This window comes from Danio aesculapii, chromosome 2 (genome assembly GCF_903798145.1).
Source record: "Danio aesculapii chromosome 2, fDanAes4.1, whole genome shotgun sequence".
Lineage (NCBI taxonomy): Eukaryota > Metazoa > Chordata > Actinopteri > Cypriniformes > Danionidae > Danio > Danio aesculapii.
The window spans coordinates 48,999,560-49,016,088 of record NC_079436.1 but is presented as its reverse complement, the minus strand read 5'-3'; the positions used below and the strand labels follow the sequence as shown (position 1 = coordinate 49,016,088).

The 16,529-nt window shown below is 38.3% G+C and overlaps 1 protein-coding gene across 1 annotated transcript in view; it reads left to right on the top strand.

The window, feature by feature from the left end:
* Positions 1-16,529, top strand: part of svilb (supervillin b) — a 90,572-nt gene that overhangs the window by 14,928 nt on the left and 59,115 nt on the right. The window contains 4 exon segments of the mRNA XM_056469666.1: positions 10,254-10,333; positions 10,771-10,828; positions 11,075-11,238; positions 13,464-14,175. Coding sequence (XP_056325641.1) covers positions 10,254-10,333; positions 10,771-10,828; positions 11,075-11,238; positions 13,464-14,175 — 1,014 coding nt within the window.

The following is a 16,529-nucleotide window of genomic DNA, read 5'->3' as shown; positions in this document are numbered from 1 at the left end:
GGGATGCAGAATAAGATACTTTATGATTACTAATGAACAGTTAATATCTTAATAATAAGAATGTATAGCCAGTAGTTAATAGCATCAATTGTGACTATTGACATGGTTTTACTACTATTTTATTTAGTTTTTTAGTGCAACAGTGTCTCCACATCAAAAGTTCACTGGTATGTCCATGATTCAGCAAACATTCGAGAAACAAATCTCTTTTAAACCAGCATCAGAGCATGCTATAGTGTAGTGCAATGGCCGGAGAAAAGAAAGATACTCAAAGACGTCTTTTAAGTTGTAAAGAAATCTGTGTTTTTGAGTCTAACGAAGAAAGCAGAATGTCAATAATCTGTTTATTAATAGTTAGAAAAGTAAAAGTTGGTTTTACACTGTAAAAAAATCCATAATTTTGCGATTTATTTACGGCAGCTGGGGTGCCGAAAACCCCTAAAATAACAGTTGTTAAATTACAGAAATATACCGTAAAATAACAGATATTAATTTATAGAAATTTACCAGAAATTAAAATTTAAAGAAATTTCTGTAATGTAATATCCGTTATATTACGTTATATTTCTGTCATTTAACGTTACCCCAGCTGCCGTAAAATTACGGATTTTTTTACAGTGTACAGTACTTTATGATTAAGGTAACACTTTACAATAAGGTTCATTAGTTAATGCATTTACTAACCTGAACTAATTAGGAACAACACTCGTACAGCATTTATTAATCATTGAACATTTACTAATGCATTATTAACATCCAAGTCCATGCTTGTTAACATTAGTTAATGCACCGTGAATTAACTTTAACTAACAATGAACAACTGTATTTTCATTAACTAAAGTTAACTAACATGAACAAATACTGTAGTAAATGTTTTGTTCATTGTTTGTTCATGTTAGTAAATGCATTTATTAACATTAACTAATGAACCTTATTGTAAAGTGTGACCAGGATTACTAATAAAGATAGTTAATATCTTAATAATAGGCATGTAGCCAGTAGTTAATAGCATAAATCGTGACCTAAACTAAAGTGTTATCAAAAATAATTAAAATGGCAAGCAAAGTTAAATACAACAGAGATTTAGACGCAAATGAAACTATTTGTGATTTTCTGAGGAGTTGAACACTATTCAGGAACTAATAATAAATAATCACTGTGTAATATACTACTACTACTACTACTACTACTAAAATAATAATAAAAAATATTTAAAAAAATAATAATTAAAACAATAATAACAATAATAAAAGTAATGAATAATAATAATAATATTAAAACTTTATTTTCAATTATTTTCAAATAATTAAATCTTTATTAGATTAGATTAGATTAGATTCAACTTTATTGTCATTACACATGTACAAGTACAAGGCAACGAAATGCAGTTTCGGTCTAACCAGCAGTGCAATAGCAGCAAGTGCAGGATACAGGTATAAGTTATAAAGTGCAGTTATAGAAAAACTATGGTGATATTTACAGATGGATGTACTATCAACATTATATACAGGTTGTATTAGCTATGAACAGATTTACAATAAATGAATATATGTACAGGATACTATTAATAGCAGAAGTGTGCAGATAGATAAACATAATTACAAATGTCCATGTGCAGTGGGTATGTCCAGTTCAGATAAATGAATCAGTGCAATGAATATGTGCAAACTTTAAATGTGCAAATGTTAAATAGTGCAGTGATTGTGAGGAGTATAAGTTAGAGGAGTGTGGGGGGTGTATTGGGGGGCAAAAGAGTCAGTGAGGGGCAGAGTTCAAAAGGAAGACAGCTCTGGGGAAAAAGCTGTTCCTCAGTCTGCTGGTTTTTGTCCGGAGGAGCCTGAAGCGCCTGCCGGAAGGCAGGAGAGAAAACAGTCTGTGAGCAGGGTGAGAGGTGTCCTTAAGAATACTGCGTGCTCGGCGCAGACAGTGTTTCTTCTGGATGTCCTCTATGGCTGGCAGTGTAGTCCCTGTGATGCGTTGGGCAGTTTTCACCACCCGCTGCAGTGCCTTACGCTCAGCAACAGAGCAGCTTCCATACCAGACTGTGACGCAGTTGGTCAGGATGCTTTCTATTGTGCAGCGGTAGAAGTTCACCAGGACGGCTGATGAAAGCTGGTTCTTCTTAAGTTGCCTCAAGAAGAATAGGCGCTGGTGAGCCTTCTTGACCAGGCTGGAGGTGTTGGTGGTCCAGGAAAGGTCCTTAGAGATGTGGGTCCCCAGGAACTTGAAGGATGAGACAGGCTCCACGGCCATCCCGTTAATGTGGATGGGATCATGCGAGCCTGTTCGTCCCTTCCTGAAGTCCACAATGAGCTCCTTGGTCTTGCTGGTGTTAAGGAGCAGATTATTGTCAGTGCACCAAGTGGCTAGATGCTGTATCTCCTCTCTGTAGGCAGTCTCATCATTATTGCTGATTAGACCAATAACTGTGGTGTCATCTGCAAATTTGATGATGGTGTTGGATCTGTTCACAGGCCTACAGTCGATGGTAAAAAGGGAGTAGAGGAAGGGGCTCAGCACGCAGCCCTGTGGTACACCAGTGTTGAGTGTGACGGTGGTGGAGCAGATGTGGCCTGATCTAACATTCTGAGGTCTGTTAGTCAGAAAGTCCATAACCCAGTTGCAGAGAGACGTGTTGATATCCAGGTCTCTGAGTTTGATCAGTAACTTAGAGGGTATGTCAGTGTTGAATGCTGAGCTGAAGTCAACAAACAGCATTCGTGCATAAGTGTTTTTATTGTCCAGGTGTGTGAGGACAGAGTGCAGTGCTATGGAGACGGCATCTTCTGTGCTCCTGTTGCCACGGTAGGCAAACTGATGTGGGTCCAGTGTGGATGGCAGAGAGTCTTTCAGATGTGCCAGGACCAACCGCTCGAAGCACTTCATGATGATGGGTGTGAGTGCTACAGGGCGGTAGTCATTCAGGCATGTTGGGCTGGAGTGTTTGGGCACCGGCACAATAGAGGTGGTTTTAAAGCTTGTTGGCACAGTTGCTAGGTTAAGCGACAGGTTGAAAATGTCTGTGAACACCCCAGCGAGCTGTTCTGCACATGCTTTGAGGACGCGCCCAGGAATACCGTCTGGTCCTGCAGCCTTACGCACATTGATCCGACTCAGTGCGGTGTAGACTTCTGAGGAGGTGAGTGTGATAGGTGAGTGGTCGGTTGAGGTAGTGTTCCTGGTGTAGGGTTCTGTATTGTCTCTTTCAAAGCGGGCATAAAAGTCATTTAGCTCGTTCAGGAAGGAGACATTTGTGGCTGTGGGGGTGGACTGGCTGGGTTTGTAGTTGCTGATGGCCTGGATGCCCTGCCACATGCGCCGAGGATCAGAGTTGGAAAAGTGCTCCTCTAGCTTTAGCTTGTAACAGTGCTTGGCCTTTTTGATGCCCCTCTTCAGATTAGCCCTGGAAGTGCTGTAGGCCTGTGCGTCCCCTGATCTGAAGGCAGTGTTGCGTGCCTTCAGCAGGAGGCGCACCTCCTTGTTCATCCATGGCTTTTGATTTGGGTATGTGGTGATCTGTTTCTGGGTTGTAACACTGTCTATGGTGGTGTTGATATATTCCAGAACAGAGGAAGTGTAACTGTCAATGTCTGTGTGAGAGCCACATGTGGCCTGGGAAGCAAACATACTCCAGTCTGTGTGTTCAAACCTGTCCTGGAGTGTGGAGTCCACCCCCCGCTGGCCACACTTTGATGGTCCTTACTGATGGCTTCACACGGTTGACGATGGGTGAGTACTTGGGGGTGAGAAACAGACAAAGGTGGTCTGATTGACCCAAGTGGGGGAGGGGGGTCACAGCATATGCTTCAGCCATGTTTGTGTAAACTTGGTCTAAAGTTTTGTTTCCCCTTGTGTGGCAGAAAATGTTCTGATGGAATTTGGGGAGCACTGTCTTTAAGTTTGAGTGATTAAAATCCCCCGCAACAATAAAAGCAGCCTCCGGGTGAGCAGTCTGTTGTTTGCTGATGGCTGCATGAAGTTCATTCATAGCGAGCTTGGCATCAGCGTCGGGAGGGATATAAGCAGCAGTTATTATGGTGGAGGTGAACTCCCGTGGCAGATAAAACGGTCTACATTTAACCATTAGAAATTCCAGGTTAACAGAGCAATGTCTCCCAACGACGACAGAGTTTGTGCACCAAGCTTTGTTAATATAAATGCATAATCCTCCGCCTCTGGTCTTACCGGAGTCATCCGCCGTTCTGTCTGCTCGGAATGTTTGATGCTCCGTTAGCGATATAGCGTTGTCTGGTATCCCGCTGTTTAGCCATGTTTCTGTGAAAATCATGACATTACAGTTCCATAATCTTTTGCTGTGGTTGATGCGCAGTCGAATCTCATCCATTTTGTTCACCAGTGACCGTACATTGGCGAGAAAGATGCTGGGTAAAGAGAGCCGGTGTGGTGTTCGCTTTAGCTTAGCTCTTAGCCCGCCGCGCTTCCCCCAGTCTTGTTTACGTTCTCTGCGCCGCCTCCGAGCACTTCCGCCCGGCTGGGCAGGGCTCTTCGGCCCGGGTGTTCTGGCGATCTCAGGGATGAGTCGAAGATTGTTAATAAAACTGTCCGGAATGCACAATCCAATATCCAAAATGTCCTGTCGGGTGTACGATGTAAAGGCACTGCTGTTCTGCACGAACAGACCCGAAATGAGCAGGAATAATACTGCAAAATTGCTGAAATTTTTATGCTGAAAACATTTAATTTGTTGTCCCCAAATGGCTTAAATTTGCCTGAAATACACGATCACATGCTTCAAAAACAAATGCATATAATAAACTTTCGCTTTCGAGGTTAAAATTTGAAATGACTCCACTATGTTGCTAACTGTTAATGTCTGGTCAATTATAATCTGACATTCTCAACATTATAGATGCTGCTATGTGACTATTGTGGATATAAATGCTGAAACAATACATGTTGTCCAGTCCTACGTGAAAGCATAGATGTTTTGGTTACTATATGTTTTGGTTAATATATATTGTGTGTCAGTGGTTGTGCAGTGATTTTGGTCACTAATCAATGTATTGTGTAGTGTCTTGACCAATGAAAAAAGACTTTTTTTAGGAGAAGGGAAGGCATAGTCTCTTGTTATCATCAGACCCAGAGTGTGTGTGTGGGTTTTTTTATTGTTCCCATCGGTTAAGCTGTTAAAAGAGCAAAATGCCCTTTCACGTCATGTCTTTAATGTGTCTAAAATAGATCAAAACATCAGTCATCGGTGTAACACAATCTAGAACATAAACATGTCACTGAAAATCTTGAATAAACTGAATGTCTTTGAGAGTATTTTTTTTTTATTCTATAGAAGGTACCAATGCAACAGGTATTAAAACAGGGTTACATTTTTAACCCAAGCTACTATCGGAACATATATGAAATATGTCTTATTTTGCACAAGTATATTTTTGGGACTAGCCAAAAATATGTTCTTTGAGGCAAAATTACAGATTTTTTTATGCCAAAAAATTATTAGAATATTAAGTAAAGATCATATTCCATTAAGACATTTTGTAAATTTCTATTCATAAATACACTACCTGAAGTCTTGTGTTGTAAGAGCAACAAATTATTAGTTGATCTCTAGTTGATCATTTGGAAAAGTGGCAGAAGGTAGATTTTTTTTTTCAGATGAATCATCTGTTGAACTGCATCCCAATCATCACAAATACTGCAGAAGACCTATTGGATCCCTCATGGACCCAAGATGAATCTGGGTGTGAAGTTTGAAGTCTGAAGTTTGATGAAGGAAAAATCATGGTTTGGGTTTACATTTAGTATGGGGTGTGCGAGAGATCTGCAGAGGACATGGAAACATCAACAGCCTGGGGTACTGTATCAAGACATTCTTTAGCAGGATAGTGCTCCTTCTCTTAATTCAGCCTCCACATCAAAGTTCCTGAAAGCAGACGGTCAAGGTGCTCCAGGATTGGCCAGCCTAGTCACCAGATATGAACATTATTGAGCATGTCTGGGGTGAGATGGAGGAGGCATTGAAGATGAATCCAAAGAATCTTGATGAACTCTGGGAGTCCTGCAAGAATGCTTTCTTTGTCATTTCAGATGACTTTATTAATGAGCTTTTTGAGTCATTGCAGAGATGTATGAATGCAGTCCTCCAAATCAAGGAATGATCGTATTTTATTTTGGTAAAATAAGCATCATCTAGAGGCCTTTGCCTTTCATATAAGCCACTTCTGATACCAAATGGTCAACTAGAAGTCAAGTTATTGTTTGTTCTTCCTAAAACTTGGATAGGCAGCAAGACTTTTGTCAAGTAGAGTCAACTTAATTATTGGTAAGTATTATGAATTAAGAACTTTCAGTATTTTGATTTTGTTTTGTTTTTTGAACTCTCAGATTGCAGATTTTGAGATCGATGCATCTCAACCAGATATTGTCCTATCCTATTTTCAATTATTCAATTATTTCAACTAAATTCAATTGTCTTATTTCAATAGAAAGCTTATTTATTCAGTTTTCAGGTTATGTATATTGTGAAAATTTTTCAAAAATTGTCACTTTTGACTTATGGTCCAAGCAGGGTCATATATAAAGAAACAATTTTCTGTAACAACTGTTTGAGTTCTTTTTTCTTCTGTTGAACACAAAATAAGATATTTTGAAAAATGTTGGAAACCTGCAACCATTGACTTTCATAGTATTTGATTTTCCTACAATGGAAGTAAATTGTTATAGCGTTTCAACAAGGGTCAAAATACCTTCTTTTATGTTTAACAGAAAGGGAAAATCCTAAAGTCATGGATGCTTTTGAGGGTGAGTGATTTAATGTTGCGTTCATAACAAGTCACTTAAATTATAAGTACAGTACATTTAAATTGTTGGTTGAATTATCATTTCAACTATAAATGGTTAAAGGATAGAAAAAGTGGAATGATTCTTAAGTATAAAAAAAATAGATATTAATTATTATGCTTGTTTTTTAGTTTCAGGGATAAGGAAGCAGTTTGAAACCAGTATCAGAAGTGGTCCAGATTTTCAAATCTATGTATCTCGACCATATATTGTCCTATGCTGACCAACCATATTTCAACAGAAAGCTTATTTATTCAATTTTCAGGTTATGTATAAATTTTAAAAAATCAAAAAAATTCACTTTTGACATATGGTCCAAGAACGGTCATATATAACATATAACAAATAGTAATGGTTATAGTGGGAAAACAGAAGTCAGAATCAGAAGTCAAGAAATGTAGCCTGAATCATACTTTTCAGGTGAAACTCATAAAACATTTAATTATTATTATTTAATTTTCTGCAACTGAATGGGTATGAAGTAGTTTCAGGTCTGTTGACCACATTACATTAACACATTTACTAGATGGTCTCAGTTAACCTCCAGTTGTTTCTAAATGGGACGATGTTATTGACCTTATTCTGATTCTTCACATACGAGCAGGCACCGCCATTGAAATCTCTTTGGCTTGAGCTTAAGGTCTCATTCACTTCCATTAATTTTTAGACATTAAAAACCGCTTGTTATGCAGCTTGATGTTGCAATCTGATATATCATTCAACGTATTATGTATAGTCATACACACACTTGTTTGTAGGGAAAGTAGTTTGACTGTTTTATGTCGTTTATTATTCCTAGTCATTTCTCCCATAGGCAACTGAATCAGAAGTTCTAAAACAATCCCAAAAACAAGTGCGCTTTCACGTTGCAGAATAAGCTCAATATGATGTATACAGTACTGGTAATATTTCCCATAATTCAGTAGTGCATAATCAGTTATTCTTTAAAATGTTTTCATTTTTAGGTGTGTCTGAAGAGTTTCCGCGAATGCAATCTAAACTTGTTGAAGCCCTCATTAAAGATTGTTCTGCATAGCAGCATGTGTAGCGAAAGGGCTGCGCTGTAAACAGGAGTAATTGGAGTGTGCTGTTTGGCCTAGCACGACTGGTACCATGGTGAAGGGGAACTCTAGATATATAAATACTTTAGCAGCTCATCTATTCCTGTGGCCAGATTCAAGTAAACGTTCAAGATCCTCAAAGCTAATTGAGCTTAAAATGTCACACGGGAACATGCTGGTAGATTTGGCCACATGCTCCTGAACCTGCCATTGTAGAATTTTGGAAAGATCTTGAGCTAAATCCTCTTTTTATTCGAAGGTTTCCGGATAGATGTTGGAAGAGTTCAAACAAACCAAGCAGGTAGTGCGTTTACTGTGATTTCGCCAAGTAGGACATCTTTGTTGATGTCTTTGTTGATACTAAAACAGCATTATCAAACAATCAGATTTTAGGGTTAGGGATACACACACTTTACACTGTAAAAAATGGCCGTGATTTCAACGGTAAAAAACTGTAAAAATGCTACAGTACAAATCCGTAACCTGGTTAACAGTATTTTTCTTTAATATATACGGCGAATAACCGTAAATTGACTTTCCCAGAATTCCCTGCATGGCACATCACTTTTTCCCCATCAGTTATGTACATTAGAGATTTATGTCACATCTAATGTTGATAAACAATGTTTATTTCATGACTTTAATTTTATGTGTGTTACCATACTGGTGTTTAGTAGCTGTGTAAAAGACACGGAGCACCTACAGTATATATATTGATACACTTTTCTGCTTGTGGGAAAAGTTGTTTGTGATGAGCAATGGTTCATTATATAACTTCCTCATCTCCACCTGCATATGGCTGTGTTAACGTGTCTAACTGTGTAGCAAAAGACGTGTAGATGTTGGTAATTCAAAATACAGACATATTACAGCTATAAATTTATAAAATACGGTAGTTTACTGTAAAAATGAGAAATTACTTTTACGGTTTGTACCGTATTTTTAACTGTAATGTACTGGCAACCACAGCTGCCGTACATTTTACGGATTTATTTTTTAACAGTGTAGGTCCATTCTCTCTGAAGTAAAGTATGGTTAGGGTTAGACCTGAGATTAAACCATTGAACAATATATCTCTGTGTACAGTATGTAAATCTGTATCTATATTTGTCTCTGTATCTCTTTATATCTATATCTACAGTAAGGGGAAATAACTATTGAACACTTCACCATTTTTTTCCTCAGAAAACATATTTCTAAAGGTGTTGTTTGACTTGAAATTTTCACTAGATGTTGGTAACAACCAAAGAAATCCATATATGCTAGGAAACAATCTAATTAGTTTACCAATGAAGCTATCTGTGATCAAATCAAGTGATGCAGGGAAAAAGTGTTGAAGACATGAATCAGAATCAGAATCAGAAAGAGCTTTATTGCCAGGTATGTTCACACATACGAGGAATTTGTTTTCGTGACAAAGCTTCTACAGTGCAACAGCATTACAGAGACAGAACAAATAATAAATATATATTTTTTAAAAATAGAAGTAAGTAGTGAGTGCAAATATACAGATTGACAAGTGTATGTACATGTTTATTACTATATACAACGTTATATGTGCAGCTGTTATGTGCAAATTGGCATGTAAAGTGTGTTGTTAAATAAGTGTATATGTGTATAAAAGTGTATAGCAAGTAGTGATGTTGGTTCCACAATTATTATCATCAAGTGTTCATGAGATGGATTGCCTGAGAGAAGAAACTGTTTCTGTGTCGGGCTGTTCTGGTGCGCAGTGCTCTGTAGCATCGACCAGAAGGTAAAAGTTCAAAGAGGCAGTGTGCTGGGTGTGAGGGGTCCAGAGTGATTTTGGCAGCCCTACTGCTCGCTCTGGATAAGTAGAAGGAAGGAAGAAAGGAAGGTGTAGAAAGGCAGTGAAAACCCAGACAGCAGCTGAAATCTCTCAGTAGTTCTTCAGCAACCCTCTGCACTTCCTCATTGTAAATGAATATTGGCTGCTTCAGTCCAACATTTTCATTATCAAGATAATGAAGATGAAACCAGGGTGGGCATTTCAGCAAGACAATGATTCAAAACTCTCAAATGAGGAAAAAAACTTTTATATAAAGTAATAAATACATTTCAGTAGTTTAGAACTTTCTCCATGTGTCATTTCATTGTTATTACACATATTTTTGTCAGATTTTTTGTTTTGTTCTGTTTTTATGTTTGTATGGTTTGGGTTTTTATCAAAATCCGGTTAAATTCCATGTCAACAGTACCATTAGAAATATTAATCCCTAAAAAAACATGACTTGTTCAATACTTATTTCCCCCACTGTATATATCTGTATCTCTGTATATATCCCTGTATCACTATATATCTGTCCGTATAATACTAAAGCATTATTGAATCATGCACTCTTCCTCTTTGCCTTAAAGCTTTGGTGTGGATGACCGGAATTCACTGGTTAGGAGTACTACAGATATTGATGCAAACATCCTTGCTGTGCTTCCCAAAGGTGAGAAACTTTAAGATTACAGTACATTTAAAGGGATAGTTCATCCAAAACTGGAAAGTCTGTCATCATTAAATCAACCTTTATTAGTTTGAGATTCACAACTGTTTGAGATTCTTTTCTTCTGTTGAACACAAAATAAGTTATTTTGAAAATGTTGGAAATCTGCAACCATTGACTTCCAGAGTATTTGATTTTTCCTACAATGGAAGTGAGTTGTTATAGGGTTTTACAATTTTTCAAAATACCTTCCTTCGTGGTCAACTAAAAATGGAAAGTCAAAAAGGCATAGAACCTTTTGAGGGTGAGTAAATTATGAGTAGGTTTAAATATTTGGGGTGAATTATGTACTTTAACTGTAAATGGTTAAAGGATTGGAAAGTGGAATCATTCTTAAGTATAAAATTGGATATTAATTTGCATGCTTGTTTTTTTTTTAGTTTCAGAACTAAGGAAGCAGTTTGAAACCAGTATCAGAAGTGGTCCAGAAATGAACAGGTACATTTGGTATCCCAAATGTTGTCTATGCATGTTGGGATTACATTGGCTCAAACAGTAAAGGTGTATGACATCAGCAGTGCTGAGGATTTCAAGAACTACCTCCTGTAATGAAATGTATACTGTACCTTGGAAGCAATTTTGGATAAATAATACTAATACTTTATTTATTAAAGTATTATTAAGTACTTGTAAAGTATTCTACTTTTTCAGGCTTGCACTAACCATATCATTGACATCATTCAGGAAAGAGAGAATAGCACGAAGGTTGGAGGGAATTGAGACGGATGTTCCAGCTGCTCTTAATACAAGCATGCAACACACAGCCGGCCTGGTGACCAATCGGCTACTGGAGGAAGATACACCACGCTACACACGTGCCTCAGATCCCAGCGATCAAGGCATTGTAGGTAAGACTGTACAGTTATTTTTTCTCTAATCAGAGAATATAAACTGCACAGGTAAAGCAAGAATTACAGTATATTACACTCTAAAAAATGCTGGGTTGTTGTAACCCTACGTTGGGCCAAAATATACTACTAAACCCAGCTGTTAAGTTAAAAATGTGATGTAAATTTAGTTGAAGAAAGTAATCCAACGTTGGGTTTGTTCATATTTGACCCAACATTGGGTAACAACAACCCAGCATTTTATACATTGTACTCTTGTTACTTTTCATACATTTATTCCCTTTAAACGTCGCAACTTATGCATAAAAAATAGGTAACAGAATTCAAAAAGCTTCCCCTGAACAAGAGACGGAATATAATTTTGGTAATTACAATATAATAGAATTTTAGGTCAGCAATCTGCCAGAAATAACATAGCGACAAACTTAAACTTAGGGATGCACCGATACCATTTTTTTGTAACTGATCCGATCTCGATTCCAAAATTCTGAGTATCGACCGATACAGATCTGATACTGTGCCTTTTTTTTCATTTAAATTTTTTTTATTATCATAATACAGTTTCTATAGTTTCGGTGATTAAACTCAAAGAATATACTTTCTTTAGTAAAAATAACAGACCTATAGGCCTACTGTATATGATAGATGGCACAATCTTACTAAACATGATGCTTGCTATAAACTATTGGCTACATTATTTGAGCATTCATTATGACATTGATCTGATCTGTTGTGGTCGAGCTTATGTTTCCTTTTTAATAGTAATATTTTTCTTTGAAATCTGTAATAGGCTACCACTATTGACCTTTTGACCTTTTAGCAAAGCCTGATATATTCCTGCAGGTTTGAAGCAGACTAAACTAAACTGTCTGAGGAGAGTTTTACTTAATAAACATTCCCTCACCTAAACTTGCCTCGAGTGAGACGGAGAAACTGAAAGCATGTCTGAAAAATTCTATTTTGTCTGAAAAATTATCTTTTTGAAATGAATTTCATTTGGAATAATTTGTTGGTTATTTTAATGTGTTTTTGTTGGTCAGTTATCTACAAAGTAAACAAGAATATTTGAGGTGAAGTTCAAAACAAGATCCGCTTATATGCCTCAAACTGTGCCCACAAACTCACAAACAGGTCTGTTAAATAAAATGTCTTATTCACAGTTTCAGAGTAGCCTATATTAGGCTAAATAATTTTCTGTTAATGATAATTCATATTCGCCGGGCCGTCAGTTTCACTATTATTAATTTAATCAACTACTTTGACCACAATGAGCCTGGCTTTACAAACTATTGGCAGCACTTAAAGTATTCCCCTCAGAAGAATAAACTCAGTCGGAAGGATGAAAGAACAAAAACTTATTGTAAGAATAATTTTACGGAGCGGCGCATGTCTCGTCTGCGCAGCCGGTGCCTGAATGAAGCACTTGTATCACTGAGATGGCGCGCAGTCCTCCAGTATACGGACACTTCTAAAACAGCAGCACAAAGGGGAGAAATCAGTGCGTTGAGGATCTGTCCAATGTATTACTGAGCCTTTTATGGTTTCAGTTAGGCCTACTTTGTGTGTGAAGAGCAGGTAATAACCCTCTCTACTCCAGTGCTACACAGTGCTGCGAATGTGATCTGCTGATCTAACAGACACAGATCTCCATGTTGCAGGTCAAAATGAAGCCATTTAATGCACAACTAAATGCATTTCTCCACCGTTTACTTATATTAACAGGAACAATTAGCCTTAGAGAAAGTTTTTCGTGTTGTCATGAACGTGACAGGCAGTTTGAATTGTGAATGAATGGAGAACGACTGACAGGTGCAATGGCGGGGAGCGCTGAACTGAGCAGGAATTTAACCACATTAATATTCATATGTGCTTCACATTAAACTTTAGAATGGCTTCAGAACATTTTTGATATGGCAACCTACATGACAACTTTCTAGTGTCTTTTAATAGGCTACCTTCGTGTCTTTTATTGGCTTATAAATTACACAGAATATAGCGCACGTGCAAGATCAGATTTGGATCGGTACCGGCTGACCGATACCCGATACAGTAAAAATATGCGGTATCGAACCACTATCTGATCCAAGTATCCCTGTTTAAAATTTACCAATGCCTTGACAAAGCCTAATATTGATATAAGTTTTGGACAAGTAAGGACTACTTGAACATTCTTTGATAAATTAACCCGTTGCTCTTCCATTCATTTTCTGTTTGTTATGCTATAGTGCGGCGCTACAGTCGTGAAGAGATAGAAGCTCCAGAGCGGCAATCTAGAGCTCGGACACGTCCAGATCCACAGCCGTCTACCCATCCCGCCCCAGCCAACCCTACCCCACCGGGGTCTGATGCTACAGGGTCTAAAGCTGAGCGTATCGCACGCTACAAAGCTGAACGACGGCGACAATTATCAGAGCGTTATGGAATCCTTCTTGACCAAGAGGTGGATCTGGATTACGCACCACGTTATACACGTGCACGGAGAGAGTCTGACCTGTCAGAGAGAGGGGCTCCACCTGACAGGGGACGTGGGGAGAGTAGGACAAGGGGCGGGGCATTGCAAGATCAAGAAGAGGGGCGGGACCGAAGCAGCAGCAGGTCGAAATACAGCAGTTCCGGAATGGGTAGGGTCTTCATGTCATCTGACCCCGCCCCCAATCCAGCTCCGCCTCTATCAGGCATTGATGCTGAGCGAGAGAGAGAGAGGGCAATGAACTTGGAAAACTATAGACGGGCCCCTGACCGAAGTTCAAAGCCACACCCACAGGAAACCCCCATGGAAACTTCAGCAGCCCAACCAACGAGAGGGGTAGCTGTTATAACTGTGGCGAGTTCTCCTAGGACAGCACGCAGAGCTTCGTTACCCACAACAAAATATGGCATCTCTCCTGGAGATCTGTTCATCGAGCAGCAAGCTCAAAATATTCTCAATAGACAGGGGTAAGTATTTGTCATGTTTGCTATTGAGTAGCTATTAGCATTATATTAAATTAAGAATTTGGTTATGTTGGAAAATACAATTGTGTTATAATGGGTATGTGAATTATGGGATGAGGATCAGCATATTTTCATCTGCTAAAAAAGTTCAGTTCTTGGTTTGATGAATCATTTTTTAATTAAGTAAATTCAACAGGGTTAACAATTGCCATCATCTATCTATATCAATAACCTTGTGCACCTTGCCAAGGACTTGTGCTTTGGGTCTTTTTCTTCACTCAGATAATGCTGAAACTCTTGAACATACTCCTAGTAAAAATGCTGAATGGACCAACTTTTGTGTTTAGTCAGGTTCGCAGTGATGCCAGAGAGCTGATGCACTAGGGTGAAATATGTAGAACTGCTCAATGGACATCAGCAAGAATTGCACTCTGCTGAAAGATACTGCTTTGCCCCCTAGTTTTAATGCTTAGTCTCACCACAGTGGTGGATGGAAAAGAGCAAGTGATTTAATATGACAGTAATTGGTTGTTTACAGACATTCATAAAATTGATCTTAGAAATAGTTGATGAATGCCTCTTTATTTTAAATGACTGAATGTCAAACTAGGTCTGTAGTTCCCAACCATGTTTAAGTAGTACCCCCAGCATTGCACATTTTGCATTATTCTTAATCCAGTACACTTGATTCAACTCGTTGGCTCATTAATAGAGACTCTAAAGCTGCCTTTCCACTGCACATAACAAACGCCAAGTGACAGACCGGAAGTCACTCATTTCCAATGGAGAGTAGTCTGGGAGCTGTGTGGAGTTCCAATCATCTCCGTATGAGGAAAATTCAGATCTGATTTGAGCTGCGGATCCTTTAAAATATTTGAACTCCTGCAACTAGACCATATGCGACCGGCTGACCGGATGTGATGTATTCCAGTGTTGTGCAAGCAGATCCGTGTGCTCTAGATGAGAAACACTAGTTTGTTTGGTTTTTTTTTATCTGAAAAGGTTTATATTAAAAAAACATTTCTATTCCTAAATGAGTAATAAAAAATATAATTTTTTAATATTGTCTCCACATTCCCTCCAAATTTTTTTTAGCGGTCTATGAGTCTCTAGTATTCATTTAGTCAACCATGGTGAATGCCCAGAGAATAAAGGCTGTTGCACTCCTTTATTTTGGACACTGCGAGAACAGCTTCTCTTGCATGGAGCACGACAAAACTGAAAATTCTGTGCGACTGCTACAAGGGGGTATATTCCGACAGTCGTGTCCAAATGTCGTGTGCAGTGCAAAGGCGGCTTAAGACCTAAAATGTGTGTCAGACAAAAAAAGCCATGAAAAAGTACAGCATTTTTGAACCACAGTGTAAATTACTTGCATTATCAGGATTACGGACCTCAAGTAGGTTTTGTTATGATTGTTATAGGTGTTTGTTATAGGTGAACCCTATAATATTTTATAGATTGAGAAATTAACTTAAATACCAGATTGCAGGTGCATGTTATATTCAAAGTGCTACATAATTTTTTAACAACCCTCTTGAGAGAAAAAAAATATGCAGATTGATTAGATTATTATACTTAAATGAAGGCTCCTGATACAATAATGACTGTAAGTTGAGGAAGCTTAAATCAAAACTCATCCCAGATAACTTTACAGCGACAAATGGTGGAAACAAAGGGAAGTGAATGTTGATGTTTTGGTGACATCATAATAGTCCCCTCCTCGAATCTCATTGAGAATTGTTGAATGTGCTGTTACTGTGGTAACTGGGGTCTGGGACTCTGTGTTCTTTAGCTTGGCAGCTCTTTCTCAGAGTGAATGGTCCCTCAGGAGAGACGTGGACAGTGAAACACACTCACAAATCAACTGGCCATCCAGGTATCAGAGTGGGAATATAACCCTTTAAATTCCCCCAGTTGACCCGCTAACTACATATTCCAGTGCAATATTCCTCTTCCTACAAAGACCATGCTCACTTTAGTTTTCATATTCATGACCCTAATGTATAACAACCATAGATGATGGCAAACAGTTCCCTCTCTACCTTTCCTCTTAACTGACCTATTCCCCCTCACAAATATATGACCAGCTCCTAACAGTGAACCTTGGCTTCAATCCTTTTTAATTTGTCCCTTTTTGAAATAATAACAGGTGAAGTTATTTGTGTGTCAGTGAGTCACTGCTGGTTGATACGGTGTCAGTAAATGGTTACCAGAGCACATTTGCCTATTAATGAAAGGTTATAAATAACTGGACTTTCCAACTTTCCAGCTTTCCAACTGTTGACTAAATTAATCTGAAAAGAGAATATGATGATCTGTTTGCTTTTCCTGTCTATTTCTGCCAATAGCTAACT